This window comes from Mustela nigripes, chromosome 12 (assembly GCF_022355385.1).
Source record: "Mustela nigripes isolate SB6536 chromosome 12, MUSNIG.SB6536, whole genome shotgun sequence".
Lineage (NCBI taxonomy): Eukaryota > Metazoa > Chordata > Mammalia > Carnivora > Mustelidae > Mustela > Mustela nigripes.
The window spans coordinates 60,779,834-60,800,901 of record NC_081568.1 but is presented as its reverse complement, the minus strand read 5'-3'; the positions used below and the strand labels follow the sequence as shown (position 1 = coordinate 60,800,901).

At 41.2% G+C, this 21,068-nt stretch overlaps 1 protein-coding gene across 1 annotated transcript in view; it reads left to right on the top strand.

The window, feature by feature from the left end:
• The window catches only part of STK10 (serine/threonine kinase 10), a 119,452-nt gene extending 109,953 nt beyond the window's left edge, over positions 1 to 9,499 (top strand). Inside the window, exon 19 of the mRNA XM_059417355.1 lies at positions 7,030 to 9,499. Coding sequence (XP_059273338.1) covers positions 7,030 to 7,170 — 141 coding nt within the window. The 3' untranslated portion in view covers positions 7,171 to 9,499. The remainder of the gene's footprint in view (positions 1 to 7,029) is intronic.
• The last annotated feature ends 11,569 nt before the right edge of the window (positions 9,500 to 21,068 follow it).

Below are 21,068 nucleotides of genomic sequence, written 5' to 3'. Positions count from 1 at the left end.
ATTTAAAGAAGACATTATTTTCCTCAATCTATTCCAAAAAATGGAAGAGCAAAGAAAGCTTCCAAGTATACTCTAGGAGGCCAGAATTAATCCTGATAGTAAAACAAAGACAATCCCAAAAAAAGAAAACCACAGGCCATATTCCTGATGAATAACAGATGACAAAATTCTGAACAAAGTATTAGCGAACCACACTCAACCATACATTAAAAATATCAGTCAACATGATACATATCAACAAAATGAAGGATAAAAGTCATATGATGATCTCAGCAGATGCAGAAAAAGCTTTGACAAAATCCAGCATCTGTTTGTGATAAAAACTCTCAACAGAGTGGGTTTAGAGGGAACATACCTCAACATAATAAAGGTCCTATATGAAAAAGCCACCGCTTAACATCATCCTCAGTGGTAAAAAACTGAGAATTTTCCCTCCTAAGATCAGGAATAAGACAAGGAGAATGTACCCACTTTCACAACTTTTATTCAGCATAGTAGTGAGAATCGTAGCCACAGCAATGGACTTAAAAGATTAAATACTTCCTTACCAATTTGGATGCCTTTTAATTATTACTATTTGCAAAAAACATAATACTATCCATAGAAAACCCTAAAGACTCCACCAAAAAAACTATATTAGGAGTACTAAATCAATTCAGTAAAGCTGCAGGACACAAAATTAATACACAGACATCAGTTGTACTTTTATATACTAATAACACAGTCGCAGAAAGATAAATTAAGAAAGCAATTCCAGGGCACCTGGGTGGCTCAGTGGGTTAAAGCCTCTGCCTTCGGCTCGGTCATGGTCCCAGAGTCCTGGGATCAAGTCCCGCATTGGGCTCTCTGCTCAGCAGGGAGCCTGCTTCCCCCTCTCTCTCTGCCTGCCTCTCTACCTACATGTGATCTCTGTCTATCAAATAAATAAATAAAATCTTAAAAAAAAAAAAAGCAATTCCATTTATAACTGAACCACAATGAATAAAAAACCTAGGGATGAACCAAACTATAAGACATTAATGAAAGAAATTGAAGATAACAAAAACAAATGGAAAGATATTCCATGCACATGGATTGGAAGAATTAACACTGTTAAAATGTCCGTATTGCTCAAAGCAATCTACAGATTCAGTGCAGTCCCTATCAAAATACCAACAGTATTCTTCACAGAACTAGAATAATACTAAAATTTGTATGGAACCACAAAAGACCCCAAATAGCCAAAGACATCTTGAAAAACAACAAAACTGGAGGTATCAGAATGTCACATTTCAACATACACTACAAAGCTGGAATAACCAAAACAGTATGACATAAAAACACACACACAGATCACTGGAACATAATAAAACCCAGAAGTAATCCCACACTTACATGGTCATTAATCTATGACAAAGGAGGCAAGAATATACAATGGGGAAAAGACACTCTCTTCAATAAATGGTATTGGGAAAACTGGACAGCCAAACAAAAGAATGAAAATGAACCATTTTCTTACATAAAAATAAACTCAAAGTGGATTAAAGTCCTAAATCTGAGACCTTGAAATCATAAAAATCCTAGAAGCTAGCAGAGGCAATAATTTCTCTAACACAGGCTGTAGCAGTATTTTTTTTTTTTTTTTTTTTTTTTTTTAGGTATCTCTCCTAAGGCAAGGGAAACAAAAGCGAAAATAAACTATCGGAAATACCCCAAACTGAAAAGCTTTTTTTCATAGCAAAGAAAAACATCAACAAAATGAAAAAGCAACCTACTGAATGGGAAAATATATTTGCGAATGATATGTCTGATAAGGAGTTAATATCAAAATACATAAAGAGCTTAAACAACTAAACACCAAAAACCCCAAATAGTAAATGGGCAGAGGACATGAATAGACATTTTTCCAAAGATAGACATTTGACCAACAGATACATGAAAAGATGTTCAACGTCACTAATCATCAGGGAAATGCTAATCAAAACCATAAGCAGGTATCACCTTGCACCTGTCAGAATGGCTCATATTAAAACGACAAGAAATAACAAGTGTTGACGTGGTTGCAGAGAAAAAAGAGATTTTGTGCAGTGTTGGTGGAAATGTAAATTGGGGCAGCCATTGTGGGAAATAGCATGGAAATTCCTCAAAAAATTAGAAATACCACATGATATAATAATTCCACTACTGGGTATTTAGAAAACAAAAAAGTAATTTGAAAAGATATATGCACCTCTATATTTATTGCAGCATTATTTACAACAGGATGGGAAAGTAACCCAAGTGTCCATCAATAGATGAATGCATAAAGAAAACGTGATGTACACACACACTGGAATACTACTTAGCTGTGGAAAATGAGATCTTTGCCATTTCAGACGTGAAGGTCTTATGCTAAGTGAAATAAGTCAGACAGAGACAAATACGGTTACATTTCATATACACACACATATATAAAATTACATGTGAATTGAAACAAAACAGAGTAGACAGAAAGCAGAAACAAACCTGTAAGTATAGGGAACAAACTGATAGTTGCCACAGAGGAGAGGGGTGAGGGGAAGGACAAAAATGGGTAGAGTGGGAGATAGAAGCTTCCAGTTGTAGAATGAATAAGTCAGAGGGATAAAAGTTAAAAGCATTGAGAACACAGTCAGGAGTATGAGAGTAGCATTATATGATGACAGATGGTCGGTACACTTGTGCTGAGCATAGCATAATGTATAGACTTGCCAAATCACTGTTGTACACTTGAAACTAATGTAACATTGTGTGTCAACTATTCAATAAAATAAATCATAAAATACACTTAAAAAAAAAAAAAAAGACGGCCAACTATTGCATATCTTAAGACTGCTCCACTAACTTCCCATTCCCCTGGCTCTCTCCCTTTCTCCTCAGGCCTCATTCCATGAGACACAGTAATACTAAAATTATACCAATTAATGGCCCTACCTAGAGTGGACTTTCAGTGTTCAAGTGAAAGGAAGAGTTGCATGGCTCTCGTTTTAAATCAAAAGCTAGACATGATTAAGCGTAATGAGGAAGGCAATGTTTAAATTTGAGATAGGCCAAATACTGGCCTCTTGCATCAAAAAGTTATAGTCAAGTTGTGAATGCAAAGGAAAAGTTTTGAAGGAAATTAAAAGTGCTACTCTAGTGAATACATGAAGGATAAGAAAGCTAAACAGCCTTATTGCTGAAATGGAGAAAATTTTTATGGATTAAACCAGCCACAAATTCCCTTTAGCCAAGGCCTAATCCAGTGGAGGGGCCTAACTGTCTTCAATTCTGTGAAGACTGAGAGGTGAAGAAGCTGCAGAAGAAAAGTCTGAATTTAGCAGAAGTTGGTTCAGGAGGCTTAATGGAAGGAGCTGTCTCCAGAACAGAAAAGTGCAAGGGGAAGCAGCACATGCCGATGTAGAAGCTACAGCCAGTTCTCCAGAAGATGTCGCTGAGATAATTCATCAGAGTGGCTACACTAAGTAACAGATTTTCAACACAGATGAAACAGTCTTCTATTAGAAGAAGAGTTTATAGCTGGAGAGGAGAAGTCCCTGCCTGCCTTCAGAGTTTCAGGCTGACTCTCGTTAGGGGCTACTGCAGCTGGTGACTTCAAGTTGAAGCTAGTGTTCATTTACCATTCCAAAGATCCTAGGGCCCTTAAGAATTATGCTCATCTGGGGCACCTGGGTGGCTCAGTGTGTTAAGCCGCTGCCTTCAGCTCAGGTCATGATCTCAGGGTCCTGGGATCGAGCCCTACATCGAGCTCTCTGCTCAGCAGGGAGCCTGCTTCCCCCTCTCTCTCTGCCTGCCTCTCTGCCTACTTGTGATCTCTCTCTGTCAAATAAATAAAATCTTAAAATCTTGACCCATGGGTCAAGAGTAAATTTGACTTTCAAGTGTCCTAATCTATTCTGTGTTCCTGAAAATGGAACAGCAAAGCCTTGATGACAGCACATCTGTTCACAACATGGTTTACTATTTTAAGCTCACTGTTGAGACCTGCTGCTCATTGGCCATGCACCTGGTCACCTGATGGAGATGTACAACATGGTTTTTTTGTTTGTTTGTTTTTGAGAGAGAGAGCGAGAGCGCACACATGAGCATATGTGAGCAGGGGTGTGGGGCGCAAAGGGAGAGAGAGAGAGAATCTTAAGCAGGCTTCATGCCCAGCACCGAGCTCAACATAGGGCTCAATCTCATGACCCTGAGATCATTACCTGAGCTGAAACCAAGAGTCCAGACACTTAACTGACTGAGCCACCCAGGCGTCCCTAATGATGTTGTTGTTGTTATTATTTTTTAAAGATTAATGTTTTCATGCTTGCTAACATAAAATCCATTCTGTAGCCCATGGGTCAAGAGTAAATTTGACCTTTCAAGTGTCCTTACTTAAGAAATACATTTCGTGAGGTTATAGCTGCTGTAGACAGTAATTCCTCTGATGGATCTAGGCAAAGTAAGTCAAAAACCTGGAAAGGATTCACCATTCTTGATGCCATTAGGTACACTGATGATTCATGAGAATAGGTGAAAACATGAAGATGAACAGGAGTTCAGAAAGAAGCTGATTCCAACCCTCATGGATGACTTTGAGGGGTCCAGGACTTCAGTGGAGGAAGTAATTGCAGATGTGGAAACAGCAAAAAAGTGAGAAGTGGAGCCCGAAGCTGTGGCTGAATTGCTGCACTCTAGTGACAAAACCTAATGGATGAGGAGTTACTTCTTATGGATGAACAAAGAAAGTGGTTTCCCAAGATAGACTCTACTCCTGGTGAAGACTTAAAATGACAAGAAACAATTTAGAAATACCACATGGTTAGTTGATAAGGCAGAGGCAGGGTTTGAGAGAACAAACTCCAATCTTGAAAGAAATTCTGTTGTGGGTAAAATGCTGTCAAACGGCATCACATGCCATGGAGAAATTGTTTGGGAAGGGAAGAGTCAGTCACTGTGGCAGACTTCACTGTTGGCCTTATTTTAAGAAACTGTCTTGTATGTGAGCTATACTTCAATAATAAAAATTTAAAAAAATAACTACACTTACCATGGTGAGCATAGCATGATGTACAGAATTGTCAAATCACCATGTTGTACACACGGAAGGAATATAAACATTGTATGTCAATTATACTTCAGTAATAAAAAGAAAGATTGCCGCAGCCACCTCGACCTTCAGCAGCCATCTTGTTCAGTCAGGAGCCATTACTAGCAAAACATTACAGATTGCTAAAAACTCAGATGACAGCATTTTTTAGCAATAAAGTACATTTTTTAGCAATAAAGCACATTTTAATTACAGTATATATATTGTTTTTTTAGACCACGCTGTCGCACACTTAAGACCATAGTATGCCATTGACATAACTTGTTTTGGTAACCATGATTTTTATATGCACTAGGAAATAAAAAAAATTCATTTGATTTACTTTTGTGATATTTGCTTTATTGTGGTAGTCTGGAACCAAACCCACAATAGCTGCAAGGAATGTCTGTGTAGGGAAAGTTTACATAAAAATCTGAGTTTTCAGTTTTTTTGAAAAACCAAATCTAGCAATACTGGGTTTGTCATGCCACATGACAGCCATCAGCTGGAGCTAAGAAGAAACGGCCCTCTTCAGACACAGTGTGTGCTTGTCACCTCACCACAGTCCCCACCACTCCTTACTGCCTCACACCCAGCTCTCTTCACTCCTTCAGTTCACTTGGCTGCCTCCCACAGGCACTGGATTTTATAACTTGTTATAAAAGCTTAAACAGTACTATTTTTATCTTGCTTATCTATAATGTTTGGTTATCACAAACACTTTAATATGAATACATCCAGCAAAGGAGAACTTCAGCTAAGATTCTATGTGAATTACCAGAAGGCCACACAGCTGGTAATAAGAAAGCTGAATTCTTGTATGACTTTAACTCATGTTCTTTCCAGTACACTTTGCTTCCCTTTTTAATTGAATGCCTTTTATTGGAGACCCCTCAAGACATTTTTTTTGTAGGACCCAATTTATCTAGATACACTTGGATGTGCCCCAGGGATGCTCCTGTAGTAATGGTCAGCTAGACACTCTGCTTGGAGTTACCTAATATGTTTTAGCAACACACAGAACCTCTGTCCTGCCATAACTACCACAAGTTTTCAGAATCAGAATCAGAATCTCAGGGGTGGGGTGTGAAGGTCTGTGTATTTTTTTTTAAAGAAGATTTGATGGAGAAAGAGAGTACAAGCAGAGATAGTGGATGAGGGAGAAATAGGCTCTCTGCTCACGTGGGACCCGATCCCAGGACGCTGGAATCATGACCTGAGCCGAAGGCAGACACTTAACTGACTGAGCCACTCAGGTGCCCAAGGCACATGTATTTTATTTTTATTTATTTTTAATTTTTAAAAAGATTTTATTTATTTATTTGACAGAGATCACAAGTAGGCAGAGAAGCAGGCAGAGAGACAGAGGAGGAAGCAGACTCCCTGCTGAGCAGAGAGCCCGATGCGGGGCTCGATCCCATGACCAGAGCTGAAGGAAGAGGCTTTAACCCACTGAGCCACCCAGGCACCGCTAGGCACATGTATTTTAAAAATAACTCCCTGGATGATCTCTGTGGGGCAGTGCTCTCATTAGGAACACTATGTACTTGAGCATCTCTGTCCCCACCAACTCCCATCCCCTACCTCCCTACTGTCTGCTGTTAAAAAATCTGTCCATTTTCTACCTTGGGTCTTTCTCCATTCATTTGGCTGCTTCCCTGCCAGAAGATTGGCATCTGCCCCTTTCCCCCACCACATTTGTGAGAGGGCATTTCACAAACTATAGCCCCTGGCCCACAGCAAACTCCTGTATGGTTCTGGCAGAATGAAGCAAGAGGTGGTAGCTATCTGCTGGGTGACCGGCTCTGGGAGAGGAAAGAGGGAAGACTGAGTTACCATGCACTAAAGGCCTGGGGTGGGATGGGGGATTTCCAGAGAAGGCCACTTTGGTGGGGGTCCTGTATTTAGGAGACCTGTGTCCTGTGGGATATGATTGAGCTTTGTCTTCCCTCTCTTTGTCCTAGGCACTGGAAGAAGATCTGAACCAGAAGAAGCGAGAACAGGAGATGTTCTTCAAAATGAATGAGGAGACAGAATGCCTGAACCCTACCACCCCAAATAAGGCCACCAAGTTCTTCCCCTACAGCTCTGTGGATACTTCTTAACAACCAGTTGGGGTGGTGGGTGGCAGGCTGGTGGGCCTCCAAGGCCCACCCATTCTCTGTGAACAAGTAACTCAGGACCCCCCCTTCCCTCTTGCTTCCATGCCAACTTGAATCCAGCCCCTTGCCCTGTGCTACCCCAGCTGTGCCCAACAGACCCATCCCCGTGCTCCTTAATTCTCGCTCACTTATGGAGGGCGAGGTTTTATTATGTGTTATATGATCTTAATATATATTCTTTTTGAGCCCTACATCCCTTCAAGCTTTCAGTGAGTGGGGGTCAGAGTCCAGGAGAAATGGTGTTCTGCAGCCTTGAGGCCCTGCTGTTTGCCAGAACACTGGGTTTGCTGTCTGTGGACACAAAGTGCTGTCGCTGATTATGATGAGTTTGTTCATATTGTGATTTTTGCTGGCTTTGCAGCCATTTCTTGTAGTATCAGACAAGAACCATGGCTCTAAGCAGCCCTTTCGGTTCCTAGTGAAGCCCACCCTGCAGCCAGCTGCCTCAGGGTGTGCCCTCATCCTTCCAGTAACCCCCAATTTGCTTTTCTCTTGAGATAAGGCCATAGCTACAGCAGTGGGATGGAGGAGAGCCTGAACGGTTCATTCTGCTGGTCTTGGGTATTTCATGCCATCTTGTGCCCCCGACCCTACTTGTACACATACACACATGTGGCCCCCTGGCATTACCTAGGCTTGCCTCTCTGCCCTAGGCCTCTTGTGCCAGGTGGGCTGAAACACATTCACTGCCTGAGCCTGTGCCCCTGAGCATGTGTAGGTGGAGCCAGGTATGAAGTGTGCTGGGTGCTGGCATAAATGGTACAGGCTGAACTGCCAGTCTGTGATTCCCTCTGGCCCCCACACAGGCTCCTGTGTTCAGGGATAAATTCTACATCACAAAAGACTATGTCTAGGCTGTTCCTATCTCACACCTGCCCATCCAGTCTACAGGTGATATGGGGAGGCTGCTTCCCTTTGCCTCCCCTAGGAGGAGTCTGGCCTTACACTTGAGACACAGGCTGGTGGTCACCGGGATTTCTGTTGAGGAAGAAAAAGCCTCAAGGAGAAGTGTAATGCTTTCTGTCCCTAGCAGCACAGTGGATGCAGAGCTTCCGTACCTCAGATTTGAATCCTGGGCCTTTGGGTTACTCAGCTGGCCTCCTACAGATTCTGAGTCCCAAAGGCTGGAGGATGTAGATAACCCTAATGCTCAAATAGGCATTCAGTTTCTCTACAAAGAAAACTTAATTCATTTTGATTTCTAACTTAAATATAAATGAATGGCTTCTATACCTGCTTTAAATAAAACTGAAGGCGGTTTTGAGGAATCATATGGATGCTATATTAAGTCTGGGTACTCTTTTGCTGGTGATGGAGTGGCTAACATCCAGGGAGGACTTTTTCTTTCACTCCTAAATGTCTAAGGCTTGATGCTTGGTTCTAAAGCAATTCTCTTGAAGTGATCTTGGCACTCGTTAGAACTGGATCTTGGGGAGGGAGGGTAGCCATTAAACAAGAAGGGACTCGGGGTTCCTAAGGCCTATGTACACAGTGAAGAGGCTCTGGGGGCTGTGGGAAGGTGGGTGCTCTTAAATTAATGAACATTCAGCTTGCCTGCTTCAGTATTTGACCCAGATGGGATAGTTTTCTGGTCTCACACCCTTATGAGATAAGGGAAACCATTGTCCCCTTTTATTCCTTTTGGTGCACAGGTACTGGGAAAATATGAACTAGCAGCAGTGTAATTACAGAACACTGACCAAGTTCCACCAGACAAGGTCAGCACTGGCAAATGGTCAGGCAGGGCTGACTTTGGCTTTGTTTACAGTGTTGCCTTTTGCAGCCTGGGGTGTGAGAATGAGTATTTAGGTGAAATGCCAGTTTCATAGTTCAGATGGAAGTCGTTGATCATGCCCTTATCTGGCTTATCATTCACATGACTCCTTGACTCTTGTTCAGGGAGTTGCTGCTTCCCTGTTCAGTGCTGCCCATGGCCTGATAGCTCCCCTGTCCTTTCTGGACGGGGGCTGGTTGGGTTCTCCAGCCTCATGACGGAGCCAGCGTGCATGCCCATCAGCGAGAAGGCCCACACAGTATTTCTCATGCCCTGTGCTAATGTTTCCTCTGTAAGGGACAGATGGAAGTGTTTCTTGTTTTCAGTCCATTTTTGGCAGAGTAAATATAACTAACTTATATTTTCCCTTTATAAAGGATAGAAGTTATTTTTATGTCAATTCAAAACTTTATACAAAACTTTTGTAAAATGTTCTCTGCAAAGTTTAACTGCAAGAATGTAAATATGCTTCTAATAAAATAACAAGATGAGAGACTATTTACATTTGTGGTTGTTCTCTTAGAGTGGGGTGGAAATAGCAAGGCAGACTTAGCCACATTTGCTAGGTGAGAAGGGTTTTACTATCTTCTGTGAGTCACACAGCCAGTCAGACTTTGGGGTGGGTTTCTGTTTTGTAAGAAGTTATGTGTGTGTGTGTGTGTGTGTGTGTGTGTGCGCGCGCGCATGTACATGTGGGCGTTCTACAGATTTTAACATTAACACTTTCATGTAACATCAAACATTTGACCCTGAGGATTTTTCACGTTAACTTATTAAATCCTTTTAACAGCTTCTGAGGAAAAACTTGTCATTCCTATTTTCTAGGTGCGGAAACGGACATGGAGCAAGGGAAGGCTGGGCCAAACTTCACAATACTGTAAATGATGCCTATGAAATTCAAACTTAGACCTAGAGGTGCTATTTCCACCATACCTCCTCTCCTACTCTCAGCTGCCCGTTACACTGAGTAAGAGGCACTGTATTTAAAAAGCAATTTTCTGCCACGCCTCTGAAACCCCACTGAGGGAGACCTCCTATCACCAAATAGGAATCAGAGGGTAGAATTGAGTGTCTTTGTACTTAGGTGGGAAAAGATTTGTTTTTCAGTTTGACTGATCTCCAACTGAAATTCCGTACTTCCCATCTATATGGATGTAGGCAACCAACTCTAGTAGTATAAGCAGTCCCTGTGACAGTGTCAGCAAGAGAAATCAGAGATTTCATCTCACCAGACAGCTGGGGAGACATCTCAAAATTTTGTTTATCACTTTGGAATAACAGTAGTTATTAAACCAATCACTAGATCCTGTTGTTTGAGATGTGTATATCACATATACACATACATATCACATCTATAAGCAATATATATATGTTTTCTAACACTTTGATACCTGTATTTCATTATGATTGCTTTCACTTGTAATCTATGTGCTTTATATTGTACATCTTAAAATATTCTAAGAAGGGTTTTACATTCTTTATGGAATACCTTAAAAGTAAGAACCCCTACTCTGCAGCCCTGAGCTGTCACTGTACTAGACACCTAATGACCAGCAGGTGGTGGTCAACTGTCAGGGTATCCCATAGGTCTGTGAACTTGGTGTGTTGGGAGGCAGGGGTGCAATGCCATGCCTCCATTAAGGGACAGAAAAGTGGCTGGGGTTCCCAGGAAAAAGGAGAGATAGGTGAAGAAGATAATGCCTCAAGGGATACCTGGAACTTGAGAAATGAGATCATTTCACATGAACTGGTATCTCTTATGCACTAAGTGCTAGAGATGCTGAAATGCATGAAACACTGACATTTCCTTCAAAATACTTGTCTGGCTGAGGAAGCAGACCTCAGAGAATCAGGCAAGAGCTCCTAGAGGCAGTGACGCTGAGTCTAGGAGGACAAACTACTATGTGCCAAAACACATTTAGGGACTGCCATATGAATGGTTTATAGCCATGAGACTGGAGAGAGTAGGGCCAGACGTACATGCCTGGGCTCAGACCTACCCTTTCCAACCCAAGCACAGTAATAAGTCTGGGAAAGAGTTTACTCAGGGGAAGGAGAGTTGAAATCATGACAGTGACTCAGCAGACCAGCTGGGGACAGAGATAATGTTGACACTGAAGGCAATAATGGCCCATACAGCTTGGGAGGCTTTAGAAAGGAATGGACAGACTGCAGGCTCCATAAGGGCAGGGAATAAGACTCTAGTTGATCCCTAAACACCCAGGACCCAGCATGTTGCATTTCAGCGTCACTGAAATACTCAGTCTGGAGTCCTTGTGCCATCAAGGGTCTGAAAGGGGAGCAGTGGCAGTCTGGAGGCTGCGGACTAGATGTATATTAACCCACTGTGGTATCAGAGGTGTTGACTAGGTCAGATTAACCATGTGTTGATAAAAACAAAACAGAACTTCCACTTCCAGTGACGGCAGATGAGGTAATTCAGAACAGTCCTCTAAAACCGAGGACAAACTGGAAAGCAAACTGGGCAAAAATATTAAATTACACAAGGCCAAAGAGATGATTCTGGTATTTTACCCTGAGAGCATTTGCTGATCCTAGAAAGCATACAGATGTGGAGCTGACCAAAATCCCAGGATCTCTGCAAGGGGAGCTTGCACATGCAGTCAGTGGACTGGTCATGTCTGGTGTCCCAGTTTTGGGGGCTGCTTCCCACAGGATGCCTCTTGATTGCCTGAATCTGGGGGCTGAGGGAGGATTGTGTTCCAGCATCCCTCAGAACTATAACAATCAGTTCTTGGCAGGCTACCACCCCCAGAACACTACTGCACAGACAGCAGACTGAAACACCTCTTAGTCTTTCTGTGAAAGAGGTATATATGTTTGTCCAGGATCTTTGGCCTAAGACACACATCTAGAAGCCTATGGAGGTGCTCTCAAAGAGTGTAGGCTGGGCACACCACCTTTATGGTCCTCCTCTGTCTTGCTCCAGTTCTCCAGTATCTCCCAGAAAGGAAAATATGTACTTGTCTGAAGCCCTGAATTTTGCTAATGCCATCTATGGAACACCTCCAGGTCACTTGGTCTGGTGGCCAGCAGGGTTCATACTTGTGGCCCCACAGTATTATATGTATTTGCATACTCAAAAGCTGCTACCTGAAGGTCTGGCTTCCAATCAATCTGAATCTAGGTGCTGAGATCCCCTACTTTAGGACAGACAGAACTTGGCACACCCCCTACAATGGAAGATTTATTTTAAAAATAAGATAGGTGGCTTAGAAAATCATAAAGGTTCAACAGACTACCAAGGGCTAGACAAGGCTGAGCAATAATATTCATCTCTTAAATAAGGCAACTCCTTTAAGACTGGAAGAGAGGGCTGTTTTGCTTTAATACATAGAAACTAACATAGAGTCTATCAAAATCAGGAAACAGAGGAATATGTTCTAAACAAAAGAATAAGGTAAAACAGAAAAAAAAAACTTAATGAAATGTGTAAGTAATTTACCTGATAAAGAGTCCAAAGTAATGGTCATAAAGATGCTCACTCAATGTGGGAGAAGAATGATGTTCACCCAACTTGGGAGAAGAATGGATAAACACAGTGAGAACTTTAACAAAAGGGAAGAAAATACAAGAAAGTACCAAATAAGAAGTCACAGAGCTTAAGAATACAAATAATTAAACTCAAAAATACACTACAGGGGCTCAACAGTAGACTAGATGGAGCAGAAAAAAGATCAATGAACTCAAACACAGAGCAGTGGAACTCTCCAGTCAGAACAGCAAAAAGGAAAAAAGAATTTTAAGGAGTGAAGATAGCTTAAGGGCTTTATGGGACAATATCATATGGACTAAGAATTGTATTACAGAGTTCCCAAAAAGAGAAGAGAGAAAGAGGCAGGGATTTTTCTTGAAGAAATAAAGGCTGAAAACTTCCCTAATATTTGGAAAGAAATGGACATCTAGATCCAGGAAGCCCACAGAGTTCCAAAGAAGATAAACTCAAGAGGGAGGAGCAATATGGCAGAGGAGTAGGAGACCTAAATATCATCAGGTCCCAGGAGATCAGCTAGGTAGTTATCAAACCATTGTGAACACTTACAAACTCAACAGGATATCAAAGAGAACAGGATATCAAAGCAGCAATTCTAGGAACAGAAAAACGACTACTTTCTGGAAGGTAGGATGTGCAGAGAAGTGAATCCCAGGCGCTATACGGGAGACAGATCTCAAGGGGAAGGGCTGGCTACCGGCAAGTGATAGAGCAGGGGAGCACAAAATTGCAACTTTTAGAAGTCTGCTCCACTGAGGGACATTGCACCAGAGGCTAAGCCCGGGGTGGAGCCCTTGCAGGGACAGCGTGGTCTCAGGACCCACGGGGTCACAAAAAGACCAGGGGTGTCTGAGTGTGGCAGAGCTCCCAGGTATTGGAGCGGTTAGGCCAGCTGCAGAGATGGACCTGAGGCGTGGGCGCTCAGCTCGAGATTACCTCAAACTGTGATCTGAGGCACAGTCGGACCACTGCTCTTCAAGCAGGAGCCCCACAAGTGGCAGATCTGGAGAGACCCCCTCTTTCCTCCTCTGGCAGGAGCAGCATGGGAGCGTGCTGCAGGAATCTGCTGGATTTGGAGACTCCAAACAGGGCTGTGCACCAGATATAGAAACGCTCAGTCACAGGCTGGGTGAGCTAGGAGTGCGGCCTGAGACCAGGGAGATGGAAGGGATTGACTGCTTTTCTCTGAGGGCACATTGAGGAGTGGGAAGGAGCTCTTGGCTCCCCTAGTCGGAGACTGGGATGCCGCCATTTTCATCCCTGTCCTCCAAAGCTCTACGGAAAGCATTCGGAGAACAAAAGGGGAACAAAAGCTACCGAGCACAAAACCAAGCAGATTACTTAGCCTGGCCCATGGCAAGGGTAGTGCAATTCTGCCCGAGGCAAAGACATTTGAGATTCACTGCAACGGGCCCCTCCCCAAGAAGATAAGCAAGAACATCCAGCCAAGACCAAGTCACCAATCAATGAGAATGGTGGAACTCCAGAGCTAGAGGACTGCAGCAACTAGAATTCATGGCTTTTTCCCCATGATCCTTTAGTCTTTCAAAGTTTAATTTCTTAAATTTTATTTTCTTATTCTATTTTTAAAAATATTTCCTCTTTCCTATTTTAACATTTTTAAACTATTTTATCTTACCAATACTTTTTAGAAATCTTTTTAAATTTTCATTGTTATAATCATATTTTATCCCTTCATTGCATTTAATCTTGTTTTTTGTGTACATGCAGTTTTTTTTTTTCTTTAAAATTTTGGGATACACTTTCTCCTAATAAATCAAAATATACCCTAAATTTAGCACATGGCTTTGCTCTAGTCTCCGACTTGATCACATTCTTTCCTCTTTTTCTTCTTTTTTCAACTTCTTATCAATTTTAGAATCTTCCTAAATTTTCATCTTTAAGTCATATTCTATCCCTTCATCATGTTTACCCTTATTTTTGTATATATATATAAATTTTTCTTTCTTTAAAATTTTGGGAGGCAGTTTCTTCTAAGAGATCAAAATACACCCCAAATCAAGTGTGTGGTGGCTCTGTGGTATTCACCAGTCTAATGTGTGGTGTGTGTGTGTGTGTGTGTGTATATATATATATATATTTATTTATTTATTTATTTTCCCCCACCTTTCTTCTCCCCCCCGTTTTGGGTCTCCTCTGATTTGGTTAGTGTATATTTTTCTGGGGTTGTTGCTACCCTTTTAGTATTTTGTTCTCTCATTCATCTACTCCTACCTGGATAAAATGACAAGGTGGAAAAACTCACCACAGAAAAAAGAACAAGAGGCAGTACCAACGGCTAGGGACCTAATCAATATGGACATTAGTAAGGTATCAAAACTGGAGTTCAAAATGATGATTATCGGGGTGCCTAGGTGGCTCAGTGGGTTAAGCCTCTGCCTCCGGCTCAGGTCATTGTCTCAGAGTCCTGGGATCGAGCCCTGCATTGGGCTCTCTGCTTAGCGAGAAGCCTGCTTCCTCCTCTCTCTCTCTCTGCCTGCCTCTCTGCCTACTTGTAATCTCTCTCTCTGTCAAAAAAAAAAAAAAGATTATCAAGGTGCTAGCTGGGCTTGAAAAAAGCATGGAAGATATTAGAGAGAGAATCCTGGTCTGGAGAAATAAAAGAACTAAAATCTAACCAAGTTGAAATAAAAAAGCTATTAATGAGGTGCAATAAAAAATGGAGGCTCTTACGGCTAGAATAAATAAGGCAGAAGAGGGAATTAGTGATATAGGAGACCAAATGATGGAGAAAAAAGAAGCTGAGGAAAAGAGAAACAAACAACTACTGGACCACAAGGGGAGAATCCGAGAGATAAGTGATAGCACAAGATGAAACAATATTAGAATAATTGGGATCCCAGAAGAAGAAGAAAGAGAGAAAGGGGCAGAAAGTATACTGGAGCAAATTATAGCAAGAATTTTCCTGATTTGGCCAAGGGAAAAAGCATCAAAATCCAGGACGCACAGAGACCGCCTCCTCAAAATAATAAAAATAGGTCGACACCCTGTGATCTAAGAGTAAAACTTACAAGTCTCAGTGACAAAGAAAAAATCCTAAGGGGCGCCTGGGTGGCTCAGAGGGTTAAGCCTCTGCCTTCAGCTCTGGTCATGATCCCATGGTCCTGGGATCGAGCCCCACGTCGGGCTCTCTGCTCAGCAGGGAGCCTGCTTCCTCCCCTCTCTCTGCCTGCCTCTCTGCCTACTTGTGATCTCTCTTCCTCTGTCAAATAAATAAACAAAATCTTAAAAAAAAAAAGAAAAAGAAAAAGAAAAAATCCTAAAAGAAGCTCAGGACAAGGGGTCTATAACATAAAATGGTAGAAATATTAGACTGGCAGCAGATCTATCCACAGAGACCTGGCAGGCCAGAAAGGACTGGTATGATATATTCAGAGCACTAAATGAGAAAAAAATAAAGCCAAGAATACTATATCTAGCTAGGCAGGCATTGAAAATAGAAAGAGAGATAAAAAGCTTCCAGGACAAACAATAACTAAAAGAATCTGCAAACACCAAGCCAGCCCTACAGGAAATATTGAAAGAGGTCCTCTAAGTAAAGAGAGAGCCTAAAAGTAACAGACAGGAAAGGAACAGAGACAATATACAGTAATAGTCACCTTACAGGCAATATGATGGCACTAAATTCGTATCATGAAATAGTTACCCTGAATGAAATGGGCTAAATGCCCCAATCAAAAGACACAGGGTATCAGAATGTATTAAAAAAAATGATATGCTGTCTACAAAAAACTCATTTTAGACCCAAAGATAGCTCCAGATTTAAAGTGAGGGGCTGGAAAACAATTTATCATGCTAATGGACATCAAAAGAAAGCTGGGGTGGCAATCCTTATATCAGATCAATTAGATTTTAAGCCAAATACTATAATAAGAGATGAGGAAGGACACTATATCATACTCAAAGGGTCTGTCCAACAAGAAGATCTAACAATTTTAAATATCTATGCCCCTAACATGGGAGCTGCCAATTATATAAACCAATTAATAATTAAATCAAAGAAACATAACAATAACAAGATAACAGTAGGGGATGTTAACACCCCCCTCACTGAAATGGACAGATCATCTAAGCAAAAGATCAACAAGGAAATAAAGGCTCTAAATGACACACTGGACCAGATGGACATCACAGATATATTTAGAACATTCCTTCCCAAAACAACAGAATACACATTCTTCTCTATTGCACATGGAACATTCTCCAGAACAGATCACATCCTGGGTCACAAATCAGGTCTCAACTGATCTCAACCAAAAGACTGGGATCATTCCCTGCATATTTTCAGACCATAATGCTTCGAAACTAGAACTCAGTCACAAGAAGAAAAAAGAACTCAAAGACATGGAGGCTAATGAGCATCCTACTAAAGATGAATGGGTCAACCAGGAAATTAAAGAAGAATGAAAAAAATTAATGGAAACAAATGAAAATGAAAACACAAATGAAAATGAAAACACAACTGTTCTATATCTTTGGGACACAGCAAAGACAGTCCTGAGAGGAAAGGATATAGCAATACAAGCTTTTTTCAAGAAACAAGAAAGGTCTCAAGTATACAACCTAACCCTACACCTAAAGGAGCTGAAGAAAGAACATCAAAGAAAGCCTAAGGGGCGCCTGGGTGGCTAAGTGGGTTAAGCCGCTGCCTTCAGCTCAGGTCGTGATCTCGGGGTCCTGGGATCGAGTCCCACATCGGGCTCTCTGCTCAGCAGGGAGCCTGCTTCCTCCTCTCTCTCTGCCTGCCTCTCTGCCTACTTGTGATCTCTCTCTGAAAAAAAAAAAAAAAAAAATTTAAAAAAAAAAAAAAAAAAAAAAAAAGAAAGCCTAAGCCCAGCAGGAGAAGAGAAATCATAAAGAGTGGAAATCCATGAAATAGAAACCAAAAGAACAGTTGGAACAAATAAACGAAATAAGGAGCTGGTTCTTTGAAAGAATTAAGATTGATAAACGCCTAGGGCATCTGGGTGGCTCAGTGGGTTAAGCCTCTGCCTTTGGCTCAGGTCATGGTCTCAGGGTCCTGGGATTAAGCCCCACATTGGGCTCTCTGCTCAGCAGGGAGCCTGCTTTCCCCTCTCTCACTGTCTGCTCTCTGCCTACTTGTGATCTCTCTGTCAAATAAATAAATAAAATCTTTAAAAAAATAGATTGATAAGCCCTTGGTCAGACTTATCAAAAAGAAAAGAATAAGGACCCAAATTAATAAAATCATGAATGAACGAGGAGAGATCACAACCGACACCATAGAAATACAATTATAAGAACATATTATGAGCAACCAAACACCAGCAAATTTTACAATCTGGAAGAAATGGATGCATTCCTAGAGACATAGAAACTACCAAAACTGAACCAGGAAGAAATAGAAAACCTTAACAGACCCATAAAAAGTAAGGAGATTGAAGCAGTCATCAAAAAATCTCCCAACGAACAAGAGTCCAGGGCCAGATGGCTTGCCAGGGGAATTCTACCAAACATTTAAAGAAGAATTAAGACCTATTCTCCTGAAACTGTTCCAAGAAATAGAAATGGAAGGAAAACTTCCAATCTCATTTTATGAGGCCAGCACTACCTTGATCCCAAAACCAGACAAAGGCCCCATCAAAAAGGAGAATTAGAAATGAACACAGATGCAAAAATTCTCACCAAAATACTAGCCAACAGGACCCAACAGTACATTAAAAGGATTATTCACCATGACCAAGTGGGCTTTATTCCTGGGCTGCAAGGTTGGTTCAACATCCACAAATCAATCAATGTGATACAATACATTAATATAAGAAAGAACAAGAACCATATGATACTCTCAATAGATACTGAAAAAGCTTTTGGCAAAGTACAGCATCTTTTCTTGATCAAAACTCTTCAAGTGTGGGGATAGAGAATACATACCTGAATATCATCAAAGCCATCTATGAAAAACCCACAGCAAATATCATTCTCAGTGGGGAAAAACTGAAGCTTTTCCCCTAAGGTCAGGAACACGGAAGGGATGTCCACTATCACCACTACTATTCAACATAGTACTAAAGTCCTAGTCTCAGCGATCAGACAAGAAATAAAAGGCATCCGAATCGGCAAAGGAGAAGTCAAACTCTCACTCTTTGCAGAAGATATGATACTTGATGTGGAAAATCCAAAAGACTCCACTCCAAAACTGCTAGAACTCATACAGGAATTCAGTAAAGTGTCAGCATATAAAATCAGTGCACAGAAATCAGCTGCATTTCTATACACCAACAGCAAGACAGAAGAAAGAGAAATTAAGAAGTCTACCCCATTTATAACTGCACCAAAAACCATAAGATACATAGGAATACACTAACTAAAGAAGCAAAGAATCTGTACTCAGAAAACTATAAAGTACTCATGGAAGAAACTGAGGAAGACACAAAGAAATGGAAAACTGTTCCATGCTCATGGATTGGAAGAACAATATTGTGAAAATGTCTATGCTGCCTACAGCAATCTACACATTTAATGCAATCCCTATCAAACTATCAATTTTTTTAAAGAAGTGGAACAAATAATCCTAAAATTTATATGGAACCAGAAAAGACCCCAAATAGCCAGAGGAATGTTGAAAAAGAAAACCAAAGTTGGTGGCATCACAATTCCAGACCTCAAGCTCTATTACAAAGCTATAATCATCAAGACAGTATGGTACTGGCACAAAAACAGGCACATAGGTCAATGGAACAGAATAGAGATCCTGAAATAGATCCTCAACTCCATGGTCAACTAATCTTTGACAAAGCAGGAAAGAATGTCCAATGGAAAAAAGACAGTCTCTTCAAAAATGGTGTTGAGAAAATTGGACAGCCACATGCAGAAAAATGAAACTGGACCATTTCCTTACACCACACACAAAAATAGACTCAAAATGGATGAAAGACCTCAATGTGAGACAGGAATTCATCAAAATCCTTGAGGAAAACATAGGTAGCAACCTCTTCGACCTCAGAAAAACTTCTTCCTAGAAACCTCACCAAAGGCAAGGGAAGCAAGGCCAAAATGAACTACTGGGACTTCATCAAGATAAAAGCTTTTGCACAGCAAAGGAAAGAGTCAACAAAACCAAAAGATAACTGACAGAATAGGAGAAGATATCTGTAAATGATATATCAGATAAAGGGCTAGTATCCAAAATCTATTAAGAACTTAACAAACTCAACACCCAAAGAACAAATAATCCAATTAAGAAATGGGCAGAAGGGGCGCCTGGGTGGCTCAGTGGATTAAGCTGCTGCCTTCGGCTCAGGTCATGATCTCAGTGTCCTGGGATCGAGCCCCGCATCGGGCTCTTTGCTCAGCGGGAGCCTGCTTCTCTCTCTCTCTCTCTGCCTGACTCTCCGCCGACTTGTGATCTCTCTCTCTGTCAAAAAAATAAATAAAATCTTTAAAAAAAAAAAAAAAAGAAAAAAGAAATGGGCAGAAGACATGAACAGACATTTCTGCAAAGAAGACATCCAAATGGCCAACAGGCACATGAAAAAGTGCTCAACATCACTCAGCATCAAGGAAATAAAAATCAAAACCACAGTGAGATACCACCTCACACCTGTCAGAATGGCTAAAATTAACTAGTCAAAAAATGACAGATGTTGGTGAGGATGCGGGGAAAGGAGAACCCTACACTGTTGGTGGGAATGCAAGCTGGTGCAGCCACTCTGCAAAACTGTATGGAGGTTCCTCAAAAAGTTGAAAATAGAGCTACCCTATGACCCAGGAATTGCACTACAGGGTATTTACCCCAAAGATACAAATGTAGTGATCTGAAGGGGCATGTGCACCCAAATGTTTATAGCACCAATACAGCCAAACTATGGCTATATTGCCATATATATCCACAATAGCCAAACTATGGACAGAACCTAGCTATCCATCAACAGATGAGTGGATAAAGATGTGATATATATATATATATATATATATATATATCACACACACAATGGAATACAAGGCAGCCATCAAAATCCGCCCCCCCAATCTTGCCATTTGCAATGACATGGATGGAACTAGAGGGTATTATGTTAAAAGAAATAAGTCAATCAGAGAAAGACCATTATCATATGATCTCTCTGATATGAGGAATTTGAGAGGCAGGGCGGGGGGTCTTGGGGGCTAGGTAGGGGAAAAATGAAACAAGATGGGATTGGGAGGGAGACAAACCATAAGAGACTCTTAATCTCATGAAACAAACAGGGATGCTGGGGGGTGAGAAGGTAGGGATAGGGTGGCTGGGTTATGGACACTGGGGAGGGTATATGCTATGGTGAGTACTATGAAATGTATAAGCCTGATGATTCACAGACCTGTACTCCTGGGGCAAATAATACATTATGTGTTAATTAAAAAAAAAAAAAAAAGATAAACTCAAGATGACCCACACCAAGACACATTATAATTAAAATGTCAGAAGTTTAAGATAAGGAAAGGAATCTCAGAAGCAGCAAGAGAAAAAAAAACTTGTTAGGCACAAAGGAACCCCCAATAGATTATCAGCAGATTTTTCAACAGAAACATTGTAGA